The sequence below is a fragment of the Eumetopias jubatus genome, unplaced genomic scaffold, assembly GCF_037043125.1.
Source record: "Eumetopias jubatus isolate StellerSeaLion01/CBP00866 unplaced genomic scaffold, mEumJub1_p1.0 scaffold_5, whole genome shotgun sequence".
Lineage (NCBI taxonomy): Eukaryota > Metazoa > Chordata > Mammalia > Carnivora > Otariidae > Eumetopias > Eumetopias jubatus.
Genome location: NW_028274811.1, coordinates 150104522 through 150124728, shown reverse-complemented (window position 1 = coordinate 150124728; position 20207 = coordinate 150104522). Strand labels below are relative to the sequence as shown.

The window sequence follows — 20207 nt, the reverse complement described above, 5'->3', positions numbered from 1 at the left end:
TTAGAGACCATCGAACGATTTTGGCTTGAAAGGATAGTGAATTGTGGCCTTTACTCTGAAAGGATAGTGAGTTGTTGGGGGCCTCTGTGCAGGAGGACAGCAGGAGTTAAGACTTTTCAGTTGTGGATCTCGTCTTTCTCCAGAAACCTGGTCTACCCATAGTAGTCTTCATCTTAGCTAAAAGTAGCACCTGGCCGGAAACTAGGGGTCATCCTTGGTTCCTGTCTTTCTCTCGCATCCTGACTCCATCTTCATGATCCCCCCCACCCCCCACTGGTCCCCGCTGCTTCCAGCCCTGTGTGAACCCAGTGTGCTCTCTGGCCTAGAGATTCTGGCTCCAGTCTCCTGAGAAGCCCCCCTTTTCCATCCTTGCCGCATTCCCACTAGCGGTTCTCGGAGCAGCAGTAGGAGGAATCCCGTTAAATCTGTCAGTCCAGGGGTCTGCAGACTTGTTCTGCAAGGAGCAAGATCCTCAAGATGGAGGACTTGTGGTCTGTTCACGGGTCCTCTACCCATTGTAAGGTACAAGCCGCGCAGGCAGCAGTAAAAGGATGGGCCTGGCTGGGGCCTTTGCAGACCTCTTCGCTAGGTCAGAACACTCCATTGCACTGGGGTTTTTGCCTGGAATGTCGTTTTAGGGGAAGAGGAGGATTAGTCACGTGTAGAATCTTGAATGAGTCTTTAATTTTGCAAAGGAAGGCTGTAAAGATAGGTATGTGGCAGATTATTGAAGATCTTGAGTGGTAACCACCAAAAAAAATATATATATATATATATACACATTTATTTTTGTCAGTGTTATGGAGTAGAGAGAGGTTTTGCACAATTACCACATAAAAGTGGTGTTTTTGGTAAAAATGGCAGGTGGTGGTGTACAGGTTGGATTGGAGGAGGTGCACCCAGCTCCGGAACGTTATTTTACTAATGCACGCTAGTGATAACAAAAGCCTGGGTGAATTGAAGCTTCCCAGGAATGGGAATAAAACAGCAAAACGGTCTCAATATGAAAAACTACAAAGAATAGATGGATTTCAGATCTGGTCTGGGGAATAAAAGATCCAGCGATTAAAACCCGAGTGACTGAGAACTGTTAGAGGGAAGAGAAGTGGAAACCGAGACAGAAGAGGTGTTGGAAATGTGGGATTGAAGTTCTGGAATGAGCTGAGAATTGGGAATTTTCAGCTGCTTTCCCATTTGTCGTTTGTGGAACACAGGCCTCCAGAGCACCTGATGGCCTGCTGAGAAGATAGAGCAGACGCCTGGGTGGGTTGGCGTGGAGTGCCTTGTAAGAATTTTTGGGGGGGAGAGATGGTGATAGAATGGGGGAGCACGTTCTGTCACTTGAAGAGATTTTGAGAACCTTTGTGGCACGGCATGGGATGAGGTGCCTCCTCAGGAGTCAGTGAGGGAGAAGCTGCTGGCTACTGACGGAAGGCAGGCATGGAATGGTGAGGAAAGGAAACGGGGAAACAAGAAGCACCTAGGAAATGAGGGTGGGAAAGGTCGAGAGTGGAGCAGACAGGGATCTGTCAGTCAGGATACATCACCTTAGGAGAGGCTGCCGGGTTCCCTCCTTGAGAGACACTGTGTCAGAGAGGCTAGGGGGTGCCCTGCACAGAGAAGGTGGCCTGCTGGGTGGTTTCACGTGGGCACCTCGCACCTGGCCGAGAATGGGCAGGCAGGCTGCAGGTGTCTCCCCACCGGAGGCGGTCGTGGCCATGCTGGGCTCGTTCTGAACCGCAGCGGGAAGCTGGCTGTCTCTCCTGAGTGGAGCAGTCCTTTCCTCTTGCTGGAAATCTTCCTCCCTGTCCTCTTTGCATCGGTGTTGACAAATGGGTCTGGCTGTGATTGTCGCTCCATTCGAAAGTGTGTGTCTTAACCACCTGTTAGGTATCCTTTGTTTTGTGGTCCCGCAGCCCACCTCCTGTCTGTGTCCGCCCTCAGTGGTGGTGATGGTTGGTCACTGAGCTCCAGCCCAAGGTCCCTATGGGTTGCCGGACTTGAGTAGTCACGTCAGAGCAGCGTGGGTCCCTTCCTGTGGTGAGAGTGTGCACTTACACACTTCTTAAGCTGAGTTGTTTTCAGTCCAGTGGCACAAATTGCTCTATTCTGGTGGAGGAGAGGTCCCTCTTCACCAGTTCCATTCACTGCAGAGCAAAACAGTTTAACCCTTGGGAATCCTGGTGAGAGTTCAGAGCTCATGGGTATACTTTTGAGCTCATGCCACTACAGTAGATTCAGAATAGATGGTGTTTAGCTGCCCTTGGCGCAGATTTGAGCCTGTTATTTATATAAGCTTGTGTTGGGCTCCCACTGATAATTGCCAGTGGTTTGAACTTCATCATTTGGAACCTAAACCATGATTTCTCTTAGACATACTGATTTGTAAATGATTGTATTACAAAGAAGGCTCACAAAATTGTAGTTCATTCAGTGAGCAAACATTTCTTGAGCATCACTGGGTCTAGGATGCCATGCTTTGTTTTGGAATACAGTCATGAACAGGAGGCTTGGGGCTCGTGTTCTAGTTGGGGTGACAGATGGTGAGAAAACCACCACAGAAGGAGTATATTGGTAAGTACCATGCTGGGGGGTGCACAGGGGACCGTGGGAGCACCTAGGAGGGACAGGGGAAGGCTTCCTGGAGGAGGTGAATCTGAATTGAGGTCTGTCTGAAGGGTGATTCTTAGTTGAGTAAGAGGAAGAGGTGGAGGGGATGTGTTGTGGACAGAGGGCACCACGTGCAGAGACCGGGGTGGGACAAGGTAGTTTGTGATGGATGAAGCACAATGTATGAGGTCAGGGCAGCTGAAGACTAGGTGTGTGAGACTGGGTCCTGCCTTCCCAGGAAGCAGAGCCTCTCGGCTTGTTTGGTGGGGAAGTTCCCAGAGGGGAGTTGGGGGGTGGGGGTGGGCATTCCTACCTTCCTGCCTTGTTCCAGTCCACTCTGAGCCAGAGGACATCACATGGGGGTCCTTGCTCACCGCTCAGGAGACACACTCAGCTCTGATGCAGATCATTGTAGCCTTTACATAAGAGCAATGAATAAAAAGTTAACAAGTAGGAGGAGGAAATGTCCTAAATCAGAGAGGATGCAAGCTGAGCAGTGAGCCAGACCACCCCCAGCAGAGCAATTAATGGGATTGGTGTGATTTTTAAAAACTTTTTTTAAAAAATAACTTAGAACTTAAAGAAAATCACCAGAGTAGTGCCAAAAACTCTGGTATTCTCTTCATCCCATTCACCAGGTGTTCAGATGTCTCCTCGTTTGCTTTGTCATTGGCATGCACACACACACTTTCTTTGTCCCGCACACTGCAGGGTGTGTTTCCCCCGCAATTCCCCACTTTCTGACAGAATGAGCCCATAGCCCTCCAGCCTAGACATTGGCATTGGTGCCGCCGCTCTGTCCCATCCCTGGGCCCTTCAGATTTTGCTTGCAGGCCCAAGAATCCCACCTGCCTTGCTGGTTCCAGGTCCCGTTGGGGACGTGGGTCGTAGAGCACTGTCATGTCTCTTCAGCCTCTTCCAACTGAGTCTTTCTCTGCCTCTTATGTGCCTGAAAGCTTGAAGAGCACAGCCTTTTATTCTCATTGGCAAGGTCTGGAGACACTGTGGGAGGTCACACTGTATCAGGGATCCCCAAACCCACCCCCAGCGCAGTGTTGGCCTACTCCCTGGGTGGCTTCTTACAGTGAGAGCATACAAAGCAAAATCTGCCAGGAGGACAGGCCATGCATGGGGTGGGGTCCCGAGGAAGCCCAGTGAGGGTGACTGGACTCACTGAAGTTCTCCAACAGCGCGCTGTGACATGGCACAGAGTGTCTCTTGGGCGCTGGTCACATGCATATGCCTACCTAGCACATACCCAGACGCCAGGCTCCCAGAAGGAAAGCAAGTTTCAGCATAAAGCACGTTGTGCAGTTAAGCACAGGGAGCCACTCTTGGCATTGAGAGAATGGTGGGAAGCCTCTAGAAATCCAAGTTCCCAGATACCACCAAGGGCCCACTTTGCTAGCAGGCCTTTCCAGGGACAGCATCTCAGACCTGCTGTGTTCACTCTGCACTTACACCTTGGCGGTCGAGGGAGTACTCTGGCCACCTAATGAGTGGAGGCCAGAGACGCTGGCGAACATTTGTACGGTGTCCGGGACAGCCACCACAAACAAGAATCTTCCAGCCTGTAATGTTAATGTTGAGGTTGACTTTGGCAATGTACTTGTCCTGTTACCTGCATTTATCTGCTACGTATCTTCACATTGTACTGACTCGTTTAGTACTGCCATTTTCCCAAGCGCGCTGGCATCTGCCCTCCCCACCTCCGCCCCACGAGTCCTGGCTTGCCCCTGGGCCCGGGTTATCCTGCTGCCCCCTACTCGCCCTGTGTGCTCAGCCACTGTGTTGAATTCACTTCTCTGAGAAGGGAGGGAAAATGAGCATAGATGGATTTCTTTTCTTTTTCTCAAGTGCTAAACGTTCACAGTGACATTCCAGAGGGTATTGTGTGGATAAAATTAAAACAGTACGCTTTGGAAAAGGAGTAAGTGGGGAATAAGTATGTGTAATAGAACGTGCTGCTTGGGAATTGTATTAGTGAACAAGTATAAAGTACAGCTTCAGGGACTAAGCCAGAAGCCAGAGAAAGAAGAAAGAAGGTGGTTAGGGGAGGGGACCAGGGGGAAGCCTGAGCATTGCAGTGGGAGTTCCAGAAGAGCAAGACCACTGGGAGAAAAGCAGCAGTCCGGAAGCATGTCACTTCAAGCTCTCCTGGATGGGCGCACCCCGTACCTTGCTTCCTCTCAGAGGCTGGACGGTGCTGGGGTGCAGTGTGCCCCCATAAATGCACATAGGCCGCTGCAACCCAGCCTGCTGCTCGCTCATGCTTCCGAGCTACGTTAGAAATAGTTGCAACCATCTTAGGCAGCGTTCGGACTAGATTGGAGAAAAACGAGACTGTGTTATTAGGGTGCTGCATTATCTGCCTGAATTTGAGCTCTGAGGAAAAAAGTCAGGGCCTAGAATGCTGTAGGGAACTGAGACTGTACTTAGTCTCTGGCTTTTCCTGTGTAATGCTATGTTTTGTGGTCTTAAATTCTTTATCAAATATACATGAACACAGTTGAGAGAGGTAGCTAGATGTACAAGACGTGTTAAGCCAGCCCGCAGCTCCCAGCCGCATCGCTCACCTCCCACTTTCAATTGCACTGTGTTTTATGATGAGCTTTAGTATCGTTGAGTAATAGACTTGCATTGCTACTTCTTGTTTTTCAGTGTAGGGCATATTATTCAGTTTCTGCCTTTGGAAGATGCAGACTGAGCTCTCCTTCCACCCTGTACCCTCCCTGCCTAAGCATTCCTCCTGCTGCTTCCCCAGTCTTCTCAGCCTACGTAGGATTTCGGTTAAGTCACCACTCAGAGTGGACGTTATTATGATTATATGTTATTCAGAGCTATACTCTGGAGTAAATTACGATTATTTTTCCTTTCCCATGTGTTTTCTTGTTTTCCCTGATGAATGATGGTATCCTTAATGCAACTTGCTCATCCTGAAAATGTTAAGGACTATTTACCGTATGCCAGGGACTAGGTTAAACCCTTTCTGTTTAAGGGTTTAACAGCTGTCCAGCTCTGCCCCTCCCCGAGTTTCAGTCTCCTTATCTGTGGAATTGGAAAGGGTACTGAGGCAGGGGGAGGCTAAACAAACTTGCCCAAGGTTCACTCAGCCAGAAAGAGGTGGGACAGGAATTTGGATCCATCTGTGTGTGACTCTAGAGTCAGGTTTCTGGAATGTTTCTTGCATAGTACTTAACATTACAGAATGGCATCTGGAAGCAAGGTGGAGAAGATGAGGCCCACTAGCAAAGAACTGGAAAGAGGATGGGGGAAAAATAAAGGAAGAATCACTTGTATTAAAAAAAATCCTGATTTAAATGCATGGTGAATACTAACTACATTTACTTGAATTCTCTGTGCCAGTTAGGTAGAAATGCCCTCTTAATGCTTTCACTCCACCAGATATTCTGTCACTTTCTTAAGGGAAAAAATTTCCTCCTGAGCCTTTGCATCTGCTTTATTCTGGGGCACAGCTGCCTTCCTGGATTCCCATTACCTCTGTCTTGGATGCCAGGTCATCTTGTCTGGGTGATTTTGGGTGGATCGTGTTCACATTCTTCAGTACCTCCCTAAGTAAGGATGTAGGTAGCTTGGAATTCACTTCCCTTCAAAATTTTGAAGGCTCGCTTTCTAGGTCTCTGGATTGTTGTTCAAGGCTGAAGCCATTCTGATTCCAAATTCTTTGTTTTTGACTTGTTTGGTTTTATATTTCTCTTGGGATTCCTATAGGGTCTTTGCTTGTCTCTGATGCTCTGAAATTTGGTGCTGATGTTCCATGGTTTGGATTCTGTTTGTATTTATGTGTTGGGACCTTTCAGTTTGGAAACTTCTGGCTTCAGTTCTGAGATTTCTTAAATATCACAATTTCTTTGACTATCTCTGTCTTTTCTATTACTTTCTATCTGGAACTCTTATTGTTGGGCATGTGGACATCTTGCACTGATACTCCAATTGTTTTTATTTGTCTTTGTTCTTTCTCATGTCTGTGTTTTGCATTATTTGGGGGAACTTTTTTTTTTTTTCAATTTTATCAAATCTTTTGAGGCTTTTATTTTGCTTCCCTATTTTTAATTTAGTTCTGACTGTTTTACTGAGAGATAATTCACATAAAATTCATCCTTTTTGTGCGTACGATTCAGTGGGTTTTAATTCAGTCACAGTTAAGCAACTCTGTTACCACTTTGTAATTGTAAGACACGTTCATCTCGCCCCCCCCATGCCCCTGCCAGGAACCCTCTTAGGCATTAGCAGTCATTCCCTGTTTCCCTTACCCCAGTCCCTGGCAACCACTAATCTGTCTCTGGGTCTCTGGATTTGCCTGGTGTGGACAATTCATATGAATGGACTTGTATGGCATGTAGCTTTTTGTGAACGGCCCCTTGCATGTAGCTCAGGGTTTATCCCTGTCGTCAGAGGTGTCACTCATTTGTTTTCATTGCCGAGTAATCACGTGGTATGGCTTTGTGACATCTCATTTATCCCTTCATCATCTGACACACGTTTAACTTATTTCTACTTTTTGGCTAGCATGGATAAAAGCTCTAAGTCACAGAGTTTGGCATGGACGTGTGTTTACAGCTCTCCTGGGCATAGACCTCAGAGTGGAATTGCTGAATGACATGGTGAAGTCTGTGGAACGTTTGGAGGAGTTACCAGACTGCTATGTGCCACAGCCGCTCCACGTCGTCCTCGGGCACAGAATCCGAGGCTCCGGTTTCTCCACATCCTCTCTGATGCTTGTTGTCATCTGCCATTTTGGTTTCAGCCATCCTAGGGGGTGTAGATGTTTTTAAGTTTTAGGAGCTTTTAAAAAAATTTTCTAGGAACTCTGTATATTCGTTTCAAAAATATTGTTGCTTCGTGAATATAACATTTATCTCCGATCATATTAATCTTTGCAGTTTTCTTCTCAGTTTCTGTTTATTCCAAGTTGCTTTGCTTGTTTTGGTCTCACTTTCATGTTACAGGTTTCTCTCTGATGTGTGGAAATCCATGATTGTTTCTATTAAAACTGTTGGCTAATATGTTGGCTGGAAATGCTGAGTGTATGGGGCATCTGGGCCTTGAGCTTCATTGCAGAAGGTCTGGTGGGCCATTTATTTGAAGGATATCTCATGTCAGTGCTGGTTAGATATCCTCAGAGAAAGCACTTTCAGTCTCCTGCCCGGAGGGCAAAGGATTGGCTGCCACTGTCTGGGAGCTTAATGGGGACAAGCAGGTGGTCAGTGTCAGGTCAGTGTGCATAGGGCTGCCTTGTCCCTTTGTTTTTGGCACGGTGTTCACAGTGTCCAAGGCAGAGAATTCTTCAAACAGCAAACCTTTTGCTGGTCGGTGGTGGGGCAGAGAGGTAGGAATTTGAGGATTTAATGCTTCTAAGAAAGCTTGCCACTAGTTCTGTTAGTGCCACCTCCGGCCTTCTGTCTCAGAGCACCCTGGTGTCACGGACTCTCCCCCCTTCCCACCTCTCCCGCTTTCTTAAGCCTGCTGAGTTGGTATTCTTGAATTGGCTTTCCAGTTTCCACTTGTCTTTTATTTTGCTCTCATCTTTGTGGGTTTTGCCTTTGGGGAAAAAGTTTCTTGGCTTTAGTTTTAGCTGGCTTTTAGGGAGGGAGTAAAAGCAGATGCATTATTTACCCTCTGCCCAGAAATCTGTTGTTGTATGAAATTTATTTGGTATATAATGAAAGATTGTTTTTGAATGTGGAAAGCAAAATGTACATCAAATACAAATATGGAATGGTCCACTCATTGTCCTTTTGACTTACAATGTTTAGAGTCTACTATAAAGAATATTAGAATCGTTGAAGATATAAGTACAAAAAAACATAAAAGTACTAGAATAACAGAGAGAAAAATCCTTTTATTTTAGCATCCTGGGTGGGATAGAATTTTCTAAATATATCAGGAAACCAAAACTTTTTTAAAAAGTGACAGATTCAGTTCTGTGAATATTTAAAACTTCTGCATGCTTATATGGTTGTATTTTAGTGATCAAGTGACAGACATTATGTATATATTTGTAACATTTATTGAAATGTTGCTATTGCTCAAATATTGCAGCTCATAAGAAAGTGCAACCACACCAGTGAGCAAACAATGTTAAGGAGCTTTTAATAAGAGAAAAACTAAATGGCAAGAGATTTCTCAGTCACACTTGTAAATAAATATATATGGAAAATGGCTCTAAGATTTTCAAAGCTCATCACTATCACTAATGCAGGAAACCTATTTGGACTTGATCCTAAGGAAAGATAGTATCTCACAGGAATGGGCAGGGACACTGATGGTGTGCATTGGTGGAGACAGAGAAGAACCTGAATGGCCTGCAGTAGTGAGTTGGTGGACTGAGCACATCCATATGTCATTTACAAATGCAGGAACATTCTGAGAGGAGATACACAAGGAGGAGTAGAGATTTTTAACTGGTGGTGGGAGTATACGAAAACAAAGACTTTTTTTTATAAAGATTTTATTTATTTATTTGTTTATTTATTTATTTATTTGAGAGCGTGCATGAGCCTGGGCGGGTGGTAGAACAGAGGGAAAGGGACAAGGAGACTCCGAGCTGCACATCATTGAGCATTGAGCTCGACATGGGCTCAATCCCACCACCCCAAGACAGGACCTGAGCCGAAACCAAGAGTTAGTTGCCCAACCGACTGAGCCACCCAGGCGCCCCAAACTAAGACTTTTTATTTACGTATTTCAGTGTGGACCTTTTTTATTGTAACTAATACCGTGTTACATGTCTGACTGCAAAGAAGATACAGAGACTACTATAAAGGGAAGTAATTCTGTAATTCTCAAAATCATTTGGATTACCTAGAAAAAAGATGTTTTGGGATAATCAGTGAAAAATAAGTTCTTCTGAAGTATTTACCAATGAAATATGAAGATATTAGGGGAAAAAGTCACCTGAAAGAAAAAAATATCTCTTTTTAAGTCTTGGGAACATTTTGAGCAGTGTAACTAATGGTGTTTTCCCTGTTGAATTGATAGCAGTAATTTAGAGCCAGATTTGTAGTTGGTCCCTAAAATATATAGATCCTTATAAAATGAATTTTTCATTGAATTTCATCCCTATTGTAATATTCCTCTTTGTTCTTCCCATGTTATTTTTATTTTTTTGCTTTTTTTATATTTATGTGACTTTTTGATGTCTTAAATCCTTTCAGAGACAATGCAGAGTGAGATGTAGACATGATTACTTATAATTAGTGAACTAAAACAGTGAATACGTACCAGATTCTCACTGATTAAGAGCACACAGAGAGTCTGCACGACCCCCTTACTGTCAGAGAGAGAGCGCCATCCACCTAAAGAAAGATTCAGAGAGATACAGGATACACACAGAGTAGGTCTGGGTTTCTATGTAATGTAAATAATATCTTTATGTATTTCTGTATTTATGCGAGAGTAAATATTTTCACGTTTTACAATAAGTCACACGTTACAGAAAGTACATTTAGAGTCATTCATGTTATAGAAACAAGTAGCTGACTGTAGCTGTTTTTTTCTTTCAGAATTTAAACGAATATGTTGAAGCACTAATTACCTTGAAGCAGAAAATTATTAATACAGAGTGAGTATGTTTTCATGTGTTCTCTTGAGCTTCATGAACCTGACAGACAAGCCAGAGCAGGTGGAGTGTTAGGCCTTTAGTCTCTCATCTGGGGCCCATGGGCTGTGGGTCATGGTGGAACCCTGGTGAGCCTTGTCTGCAGGCTAAAGTCTGTGTTGTGGGTCTGCAGCCCTTTACAGCAGGCCTACGGGTTAGGAAGTGATTTTTGCTTGAGTGGCATTTTTTTTAAAGCTGTTTTCTATCTTTAAAGCCTTCTTAGCTTTAGGCCTGGACCTCTGATTTCCTCACAGTATTTCACAGCCATGGTAGGGGATTTATTTTTATTTTTTTTTAAAGTTCATATATCATTGCAGCACTTTTAAGGAATTGAAAGTGATATATATGTGTGTGTGTGTGTATACATATTTAATTAATTAAACATGATTTGTTGCAGGAAGCCTAGTAAGAAAGATGCCTAGCATATTTTGAAACATGATTTTAATAGTATATTTTCTAGATCAAAAAAGTAATGTAATTCTTTTCTTCGTTGCAGTAATTTATTAACAGAATATCAGAAGAAATGTGATGATATCCTTTTATTAGCTTTTCCCTTGGAGTTTTTAAATTTACTTATTTATAGTTTCTGAAAAGAACCGTGGGAATTTTCAGTTATCTTTGGAAGGTAGTGTTTACAGCCTCGAAGGAAGGAACCCTTCTGAGCAGCACAGTGAACATGAGTCCTTTCCTGTGAGTACGTGTTTCATGATGAATGAAGACTCCTGGTCTCTATTTTAGAATATTATGTTTTTGTCACTGATTTTGATTTTCTTCAGGTCACCTCCTTTTTTAATGGGTAGGTCTTTTTCATTTGTACTCAGGACGTGACATGTTCTGTAGGATTAGGAATAAAGTTAAGCTGAATAGTATACTGTGAGAATTTCTCAGGATTTCTGTAAGACCTGCCGTGTAGGAATATTCAAAATGGTGGATAAGTGGCTTTTGTTAATTAGCTTTATGATTTGTAGAGAATGACTATATGTGTGTGTGTGTGTGTGTGTGTGTGTGTGTGTGTGTATGTAAACACATATATGTCCATAATCACAGTGTGATTTTATATTTACAAGACAAATTTGGTCAGCATTTGTTCAGTAACCATTCAGAACACCTGTAGTGTAGTTGGCCTCTGGTGAGATATTTTATCGTTAGGGTGAAAATAGTGTGCGTAATTGTGTTTTCTGCATTTCGTGGTGAAAACTCTATGAATGAAATCTCCCATGAAAATTAGCGTGGGTATATTTTTAGGGATTCACTGAAGTGCAGCTTCAGCTCAGGTCTTGGGACAGATGCTACTCTTCAACTTTGGCAGGAACCCCAGGCCTGCTTTGATATTATTTCTGGCCTCCCTGAACTTACACGTGATCACTAATTATTTGTTTGTGTTGGTACCATCATGTCTAACTTGTGTGATTAGAGTAATAAAATCAAGGCATAAGACTTAGATTTATTTTTAGTACTGAATTTTTACATTAAAAAATGTAGATCAGTGAAATCCCCCCTTGTGCTTCATTTGTTAAAATTCTCCGTCTGTTTAACTATAAATGTATATTATCACAAGAGTAATACCTTTGATTATGAAGCCTGTACAGAAACAGTTATTATAAGTACTTTTAATTAGCTAAATAGGAAATATAGGTAGCCAATTAATTCCAATATTAGGAGAGTATACTTTCATTATATCCTTTAGCATAAACTTTTTGAGGTACTTACACATGTAATCTAGCAGGGAAATTGATTTACTTTTTAAAAATTTATAAAATTTTTAAATCAAAATTCTTAGAATGTTTATTAAAAATTGATAAACCTTGGGATTATCCTGGAATACCCATTCGGTGATACGATAATCGTCAGCCTCAGCTACAAGTAAATATTGATTTTTTTTTTTAAATACATTTGGTATTTGCCCCAAATACATATTTTTTGTACCGTAGGTGTGCAGTAGTTTGCTCTTCCAACCCAAAGTGCTAATGGTGCAGGTTTCAATGGCTTTGTTATGTAACTTGATTTTTTCCTTTTTTTTTTTAAGAGAGATTTTATGAGAGAGAGAGACAGCAGGGGGAGGAGCAGAGGGAGAGAGAGAAAATCTCAAGCGGACTCCCCGCTGAGCACTGAGCCCCACAAGGGGCTCCATCTCATGACCTGAGATCACGACCTGAGCCGAAACCAAGAGTCAGATGCCTAAGTGATAAGGCAACCCAGGCACCCATTGATTTCTTACTTTTTTGTGTAATTCTGACTGTTTTGTTAAGTTTATTATTTCCTTTTTTGGAAGGAGAGGGTATATTTTATTTCATCAGGTATTTTGAACTTCTCTTTTTTGCAAAGACTGGTAACTTAGGGTGAATGTAGTCCTTAATCTGGAGAAGTCTATTCTGACAGAGGAGGATAGAGGCGTGTCATTATAGACATTTGCCACCTCATGGTATATGCATAGAAACTTGTAGGAGGTGAAGTTTAAAAAGATAATTGTTTTGCTGTCCTAGAACATTTCACTGGCAGCATGAGATGGGAAATGAAGTTATATTGTGTAAATTGTAAAAGTGAGAGGTTATGTAGGTTTTATGTTCTCCCTTTGTTTCTTTTCCTGTTACTCATTGAGTATTGTGATAAATGGTTGTCATAAGTATCTAACTCTTGTTTGCTGGAATTATGCTCTGGACTATTTGTTAAATTCAGGATAGGTTGTTTGGGGATTTTGTTGTTTATAGGATCCAAGGTAGTGTTCATTCGTTGAATATTGCTTTGTGTTTATTCCCGGGACTCAGTATTAATGATCGATGTAACTGAGTACCTATTTTAATTTAGAGAAGTAGATATTTTGACTTTAGGTACATGTTATGGTAAATAGAGTAACCTAGTAAAAATTTTTAACACTGTGTTATAAATGGACCTTGGAATATAGTTTTCTAGGAATTGTGAATTTGCCTGTATATACATTGAACAGAGATTATTACAGGTAATTTTAAAGTGAGTTTAATCTTCTGACAAGTTTCAGATAAAACTGAGAGTTTTCTTTAACAAGTTTTACAGCTGCAGTTTGCAAGAAGGTAAGTACCTGTCTTCATGGTTGTTTTGGGGTAGACATTTATCAGACTAGATTTAGAAACAGATTCAAAGTGCCACATAGGATTGACCCATCATATTGAATGTTGCTTTGATGGTCATAATAAAAGAAGATTTACATTTTCCTTACTATTATATTATCCAAATGAATTTCTTAACCAAGGTCTGAAGTTACAGGCTGGTATTTGACTTTTTATTACTTTTACTGATGGTGTTGCCATTGAAATGGAGCTTATTGTTAATCAAATTATTGTCTGCATGAATTGGATTGTTTAATAATGTGGTTGTCTTGTGTATCTTAAACAATTTAAAATGGAGTTAAAATTTAGCAGTGTTTCATATTCTGAATATATTCATCCCCTAGGAGAAGGCAAAATATTGTTACAAACTGGATCACAAAATTGCCTGTGATTTAGTTTGGATAAATGGGGTTTTAGTTCAAGATTGGAAAAACCTAATTATTTGGCATATTGTCCTTTCATATATTGCCTATCAGATTGAGAATCTACTGTACTTCTTAAGTAGTTTATCATATACTTTTATTAGAAATTATAATGTCAGAGAATATTAGAGAGCAGTATGAAGATCATGTTGGTATAAATAGAATGCATTTAAAAAGAGATGCTTTTATTACTTTTTCCTTCCAAGTTAGAAAAAATAGAATAGCAGCAGTTGATGTATTTAATGATTCGCTGTAGATACTTCTGTATAGTAATGCTAATGCATTGTCAATTTTTAGAGAGAATAGTACTCTGCATCACCAAGTGGAACAGATGCTTCAAAAAATTTCTCCTCTGCAGAAATGTCAGGAAGAATTGGGATCTTTAAAAGCAGAGCTGGAAGAGAAGAAGGTACCTAAAGGAATTTTCCTATGAAGGTTTATCTTCCATAAATTAAGATCTGTTTATTCACTGTCATTGGCATGAGGGGGTATTTTATGTCTTAACAGAGGAAACAAGGGATACTCAAGAATCACAAAGTGTATTCCTCTGTTTAGAGAACATCGAACTAGTTGATTAATGGCTTGGTCCTCACAGTAATAACTAGCTCTGTGACGCTATGTTGGTTGCTTATGTGTTCTTTGAGGTTCTGCAGAGGAACCTTCTACCTGGGAATTTTTAGGGCTCTATGTGTCTTGCGTTGGTTGCCTTTTCACATCGGTCTTCCTGTAAGTGTAAAATAATCTGCAAGAATTTAAACTTAAAGGTGAAGAGATCATGTTCTCTGTTTCAAAATCAAGTTGCAGTAAAACAGTTACTTAAAATGTTGTAAGCTTGGGGGCAGTGCAAAAGAAAAATGCTGTAAACTTGCTTTCTGGTATAAATTTTGATTTACTCTTTTCAGGAGTCTTAGAGAATTCATAGCTTTTACAGATAACGTAAGTTGAAGGCCAATAAAGTTAGTTGGTTTGCATGAGACATAATAATATCCGAGCTGGAATGATGCCTGCTTCTCAGCCTGTTCTCTGAGCTCTTTTCATGATGGTGTCTGTGCCTCTCAGGCATTGACTTGTACTGTTTTAGTAACACCATGCACCGATCTGAGGTCTTATATATTTCAGTGGTGATTGGTTTTCCTACTTCTGTAGAAAGTCTTTATTATATTTTTTAACTACTTGAAGTTTAAACAGAAACAACTACAACAGTGAATTTTGTCTGCCTCTAATATATAACAATCTTGTCAGCCATATCTGAGAGGAAGCATGAACATTGGAGGGAGACCTCAGTGAGAAATGCTAATTACTCATTCTCTGTGACTTTGGAAAAATAAGTCAGCTTGTGGATCCTCAGACTCCTCATCTATAAAAGGGGGTCATAAAATCCATCTCAGAGCTGTGGCAGTTAAAGATCTATCATGTGCACATTGTAGTAGGATACAGTGCTCAGTGACAGACTCTTTCCCATTCCATGGTGGCCGTTGGGATGTACCTGCTGAGTGGTGGTAGCATATTTTTCCCAGTGACTGTTAAGTATAATGATTTGCTTTATATTTTTATATAGTAGTAATGATAGCTTATATTTATTGAGCTCTAAAATTTCTTCAGATTTTGTTGAATTTTAACTGGTTGAGAAAGATATTGGCTATTCAGTCTTAGGAAGATTTGGAGTTGCCCTAAAATTAGTACATTTTAACTTGTGTAGCTTTGTTTGCTGAGACTATTAATCATATTACATCTGTTAAAGATCTGGTTATCTCTATTAAAATATTCAAAGAATATACTTTGATTTCCTGTCTAATATATGTATTCATTTGGTTGATTTCTTACTGTTAAGTGGTAATAATTTCACTTACCAAGGTCCAAGTAAATTCTCACTGATGGTCGGTGACTTTCAAATTGACAACAGCTATCTTTTTCTTAGAGTTCTCTGAAGTTGTACCAAGATACTCACCAGGAATATGCACGTGTAAAAGAAGAATGCTTGAAAACTGATGCTCAGTAAGTTCTCAAATGACTCTGGACATACGGTTTTCATGTCTGAAAATGGCTGGTCCTTAACTCAGTACTGTCTCTCTCCTCTCTGTCTTTGGGCTGTGGGCTCTAACTGTTCTTAAACTAGTTAGTCACTCAGCATTAGTCTCTAGGTCTGTCAAGTGGAAATTATACCTCCCCTGAAGAATTGTAAGTTTGATTTGTTAAAGAAGCTGCAGGAAGAAAACTCCCTGGAAGTGTTTATGTCCGCACTCGTGCACACACATGCATGTCTGTGTGTTTTCAAACATGATCGTCAGCTCCTTCCTCTGCACTGGGACTTTACCAGGTATCCTGTGGAATGGGCGTCTTTGTTACCATTAATAAAGAAAAGCTGTTTGAAAGCATCCAAGTGATTACAGTCACATGATTCACAGATCTCGTGAGCTACACACACAGTAGTCAAATGTATGTGTGATGTAATGGTACCTCAGAGACTTCCTCAGAGTTACCTGCCTTCTCTGATCCAAAAATCTATCTGAAAACGGGTGCAGCTCTCTAGCCTCTGCCTCCCATAAAATGGAATTGTGAGCACCACCGCCACGCATGCTCCCCAGAGTGCCATTGTCAATGTAGATGCTGGACTGGTTCTAGGAGCCCACTGGGAAACATCAGTGTGGCCTGGACATGAGGCCACTGTGGCCCAGGGAGACTCCCAGATGTGGCATGGCGGAAAAATACACATTTCTTTCTAGAAATATTACACACTAAATAGTGTACTGTTCTCTCTTAGTTTACTATACCTTCATAACGGTTGTTGATGATTTCAGTGGTTGATGCACAATGCTCATCATAACCAACATTCCTTTGTTATATAAGTTTTAATAGTTTAAAAAAAAGTACCACAAATTTTGTCTGTGTGTGTGTGTGTGTGTGTGTATTTATTTATTTTTACTATTTATTAAATTATTAGGAAGAAGAAACTAGAAGCCAAGGTGAAGAAGCTGGAAGGTAATTAGCACTATTGTTGTCTCGCTAATGGATGTCATTGGTCTTCACACAGATCACTGATGACCGTACAGAGTTGTAGGACTTGATTGGTAGCTGGGTCATTGTGTTTTCGAGGGCGCATCCCGAATGTCCGCTCTAAGGCCACCATTAAGGAGAAGTTTGAATACTCCTCTCAGTTCCCAGATAGGAATATGGGAATGGCGTTTGCCAAATCTTTGAAATGTTGTGCACTCAAAATAAGGGCAGTCCATATTTGTACCTTAAAAAGCAGCAATCAGTAAAAGAATTTAATTTTGAAATTTACATGTTATGGGGCTTTTCATTTTTTCCTGAAATAAGTGGTTAGTAGAAAGAAAAAGTTACTACTTTTAGTACTAGGAAACTTGATGTTTTTAGATACTGATGACACACTGATGGTGCTCTGCCTCAGAACATGGTTCATTTTTCATGTAGAGTGTGAAGAATTTAAATGTAGCTGGATCGGGGCATGTAGAAGAGAACTTGCTGAAAATACTTCCAGTCATGAATTTACCTAGATTGAGCCTAGGTTGATAGATTTAAACTCTACAAATATTTTGGTAACAATTTTTCCTCTGATTTAGTTTTTGCACAAACACTGACAATATGGCAGTAAATATGACATCACTGTGTTCTTTTTAAGTATGACTTTCTCTTGCTGGTATGTGGAGATAAGTATCTATCTAAGGAAATGTTTTAAAGAGGTCTGAGATGCCTGTGCATTTCAGACTATGTGCACCTTTTAGGGCAGATTTCCTTTGAAGAGAAATGTAGCCTTTATTTCCCATGTGACAAAAACATTTTCCCCTAGTGAGCCATGTGGCCTAATAATCAGGTAAAGAAATACTCAAGCTCATTAGAGGAGTCAGGAAAGGATTGTTACTGTGGTGTTTTAGGGGATTTTAGTTTTCATGGCAATTGCGTATGAACATACTCAGGTAAAGTTAATGCTGGTTAGATTCTTAATAATATATTTGGACCATGTGCTTCAGAACGAAAAACCAGATTGAAGAATTTGCTGAAGATACAGGGAAGACCTAAAACAATACCTTAAAAGTAGATCTAGAACAAAGGTATTAGCAGCTAGAACTATTAGCTTGTTGAAGGGAGTTCCAGGAAGAAGTAACAATAAGCATAGAGAAGATTGTCCCTCCTCCCCAATACAGAGGATGGTATTGACTATATTCCGAGATGAAACCACAGCTCTAAAATCTCAGAAACATGAATTTTGCTTATTGCTGAAGAACAGGAGGGAACAGTGCCCCTCCTCTCGAAAGTTCATCTGTGTTGGGTTCTTGCCTGACCAGAGGGCGTGGGCTGGCTCCTGCTGGGATTGCAAAGGCGTCTTGGGGCCTCTGCCAAGTCTGTGGTTTTATAGATAACAGTTTAAACAAACCATGTTCCTGCATTTATCCCTGACCGAGGAAGTGCTGAAGGAACAGTAACTTTTTACCAAAATTTGTTTCAAAGTTTTATGAAATGAGAAAAGCTCTCAGTAGATGATATTTTGAGTATTTCCTTAGTGGTAGCTGTGAAGTTGGTCAATTGTTGTGTGTCTTGTTCATTGCGCTCTTTAAAGAGGCTGCTGTCAAGCAAACGCAGGACTTCAAGCAGCTGAGGAATGAGAAGAAAATACTTGAAAAGGAATTTAAGAAGACACAGGTAATAGATAATAGTGCGCACCCAGGTGACACTCGTGGCCTCAGGGCTCCTTAGCGTCCTTGTCACACGGGAGTCAGGGTTCGGGGCCGCCTGGTGGAAGCAGTCTGTGGTGCCTCTGGGCTTTCCCCTTAGACCGGGTGTGGGATGCCTGCACTCCCTACCCCTTACAAACACTGTCAGCGTTTTGTTTCCACAGGAACGGCTTGATGAATTTTCTAAACAGAAAAATGAAAAGGGTGAGTATTCACTTACTGCTTGAAAATTCTGTTTTAACATGCAATATTCTTTATTAACTGTATTTTTCCCCATGATTTTAGAGTTGAGACACATTGGAACTCAAATTTCAAGTGATTCTTACGGAAGCATAGATAAAAGTGAGTATATTATAGATTTCTTATTAATTTCTGTGCCTTTCAGTGTTCTGGGAGGTTGCTTGTCGCTCTTACCTGTAATTGCAGAACTTCTAGGTTTAGCAGATGTGCATGTTAGAGAAGTCATATCCTGTTTTATGTCGTCAGGTCTGTTGTATGTATTATATCACCTTGCTGTCTGATCACATCCACTGAATGAAAGAGTCAAAAAGCAGTATTGTTTGGGAAAAGAAAACTAGTCCATGGTACAATTTCCATACTTTGCAATAAATAAGTATAGTTTTTTATTAGGTTACAGTTTGCCAAGTTAATTTATAAAATTTCTTGGGTGCCAAGTATATAAAAATTGTTAAGGTCGGGCAGGAAAACTGGAAGTAAAGCCCTCCACTGTATTTTTGGAGGGAAGGCCAAGTGTTGTAAGGGGAGGTAAGATAGTGGTCGTGGAACAGGGGAGTCACAGATGTCTCAGTGTTCATTTTGTCGCGCAGTGTGTTAGCTTGTAGGTGAGAAGATGAAACACCAGGTGCTGAGAAATTGAAGTGTTTGCTTTATTGTTTCTCTTTATTAGTTGTGTGATCCTTGGCCATTTACTTCTCTGCGTTTCATTCATTTTTAAAAAAGGAGAATATGGATTTCTGCTCTACCTGTCTCACTTTCTTGGTGGAGATGGAATTCAAATGATAAATAAGGAAATAATGGTATTTTTATGTTACTGATGTGTTAATTTTCCCTCCAGTAGAGATTACTAAAACCACTTCCATTGTTTCACAGGATATAGCTTCTCCTCAGAAGCCTCCTTTACCCCGTCTCTTCGTCCTTGACTTTTGTTTTTAATTCAGAGCACAACATCACCTTTTCCTGTGCTCAGGGCTTTAATAGTTAACACCTTTCAGTGGCCTGGGCACTTGTTTGCCGTTTCCCACTGTCACTGCTGCATAGGTCCACATGCTTCAACCCTCTTTTCCTCACCCCTCAATGTGGAAGGCCAGGCTTTGAGTCCCCCGTGCTGCCCAGGGAAGTGGAGGGCTTGCTGGGCTTGGTTCTCCCAGCCAGCGGTCAGCTGCTGCTTTCATCATCTTCTCTTTGGGACTGACGGGTTTGTTTTAGGATTTGACTGTTCTTAAGCCTTGCTATTTAAAACTGAACCCTCCCCCTGTGTCCTCGGAGTTGCTCTCTATCTCTGCATTCTTTTTTCTCTACCCACACCATGAGGATGATTGTTTTCTGCTGTACATTTTACTTCTTCCAGGTAAATACATGAAGTCTTTAGGAATCTGTTTATTTACCTATGGACCCTGCGGGATTTAATTCCTAATTGCTAAGTATATCTTTAACACTTTTCTCTCATCATACAGTTGACCCTTCAGCAACACTGGTTCGAACTACATGCATGTCCACTTCTATGTGGGTTTTTTCCTATAAACACAGTGCTGTACTATGA

The 20207-nt window shown here is 41.3% G+C and overlaps 1 protein-coding gene across 1 annotated transcript in view; it reads left to right on the top strand.

The window, feature by feature from the left end:
• The window catches only part of ICE1 (interactor of little elongation complex ELL subunit 1), a 56400-nt gene that overhangs the window by 2411 nt on the left and 33782 nt on the right, over positions 1-20207 (top strand). Inside the window, exons 2-10 of the mRNA XM_028122653.2 lie at positions 10137-10195; positions 10728-10762; positions 13260-13278; positions 14034-14145; positions 15655-15731; positions 16678-16715; positions 18313-18395; positions 18592-18631; positions 18713-18769. Of these exons, the coding sequence (XP_027978454.1) occupies positions 10137-10195; positions 10728-10762; positions 13260-13278; positions 14034-14145; positions 15655-15731; positions 16678-16715; positions 18313-18395; positions 18592-18631; positions 18713-18769 (520 nt within the window). The remainder of the gene's footprint in view (positions 1-10136; positions 10196-10727; positions 10763-13259; positions 13279-14033; positions 14146-15654; positions 15732-16677; positions 16716-18312; positions 18396-18591; positions 18632-18712; positions 18770-20207) is intronic.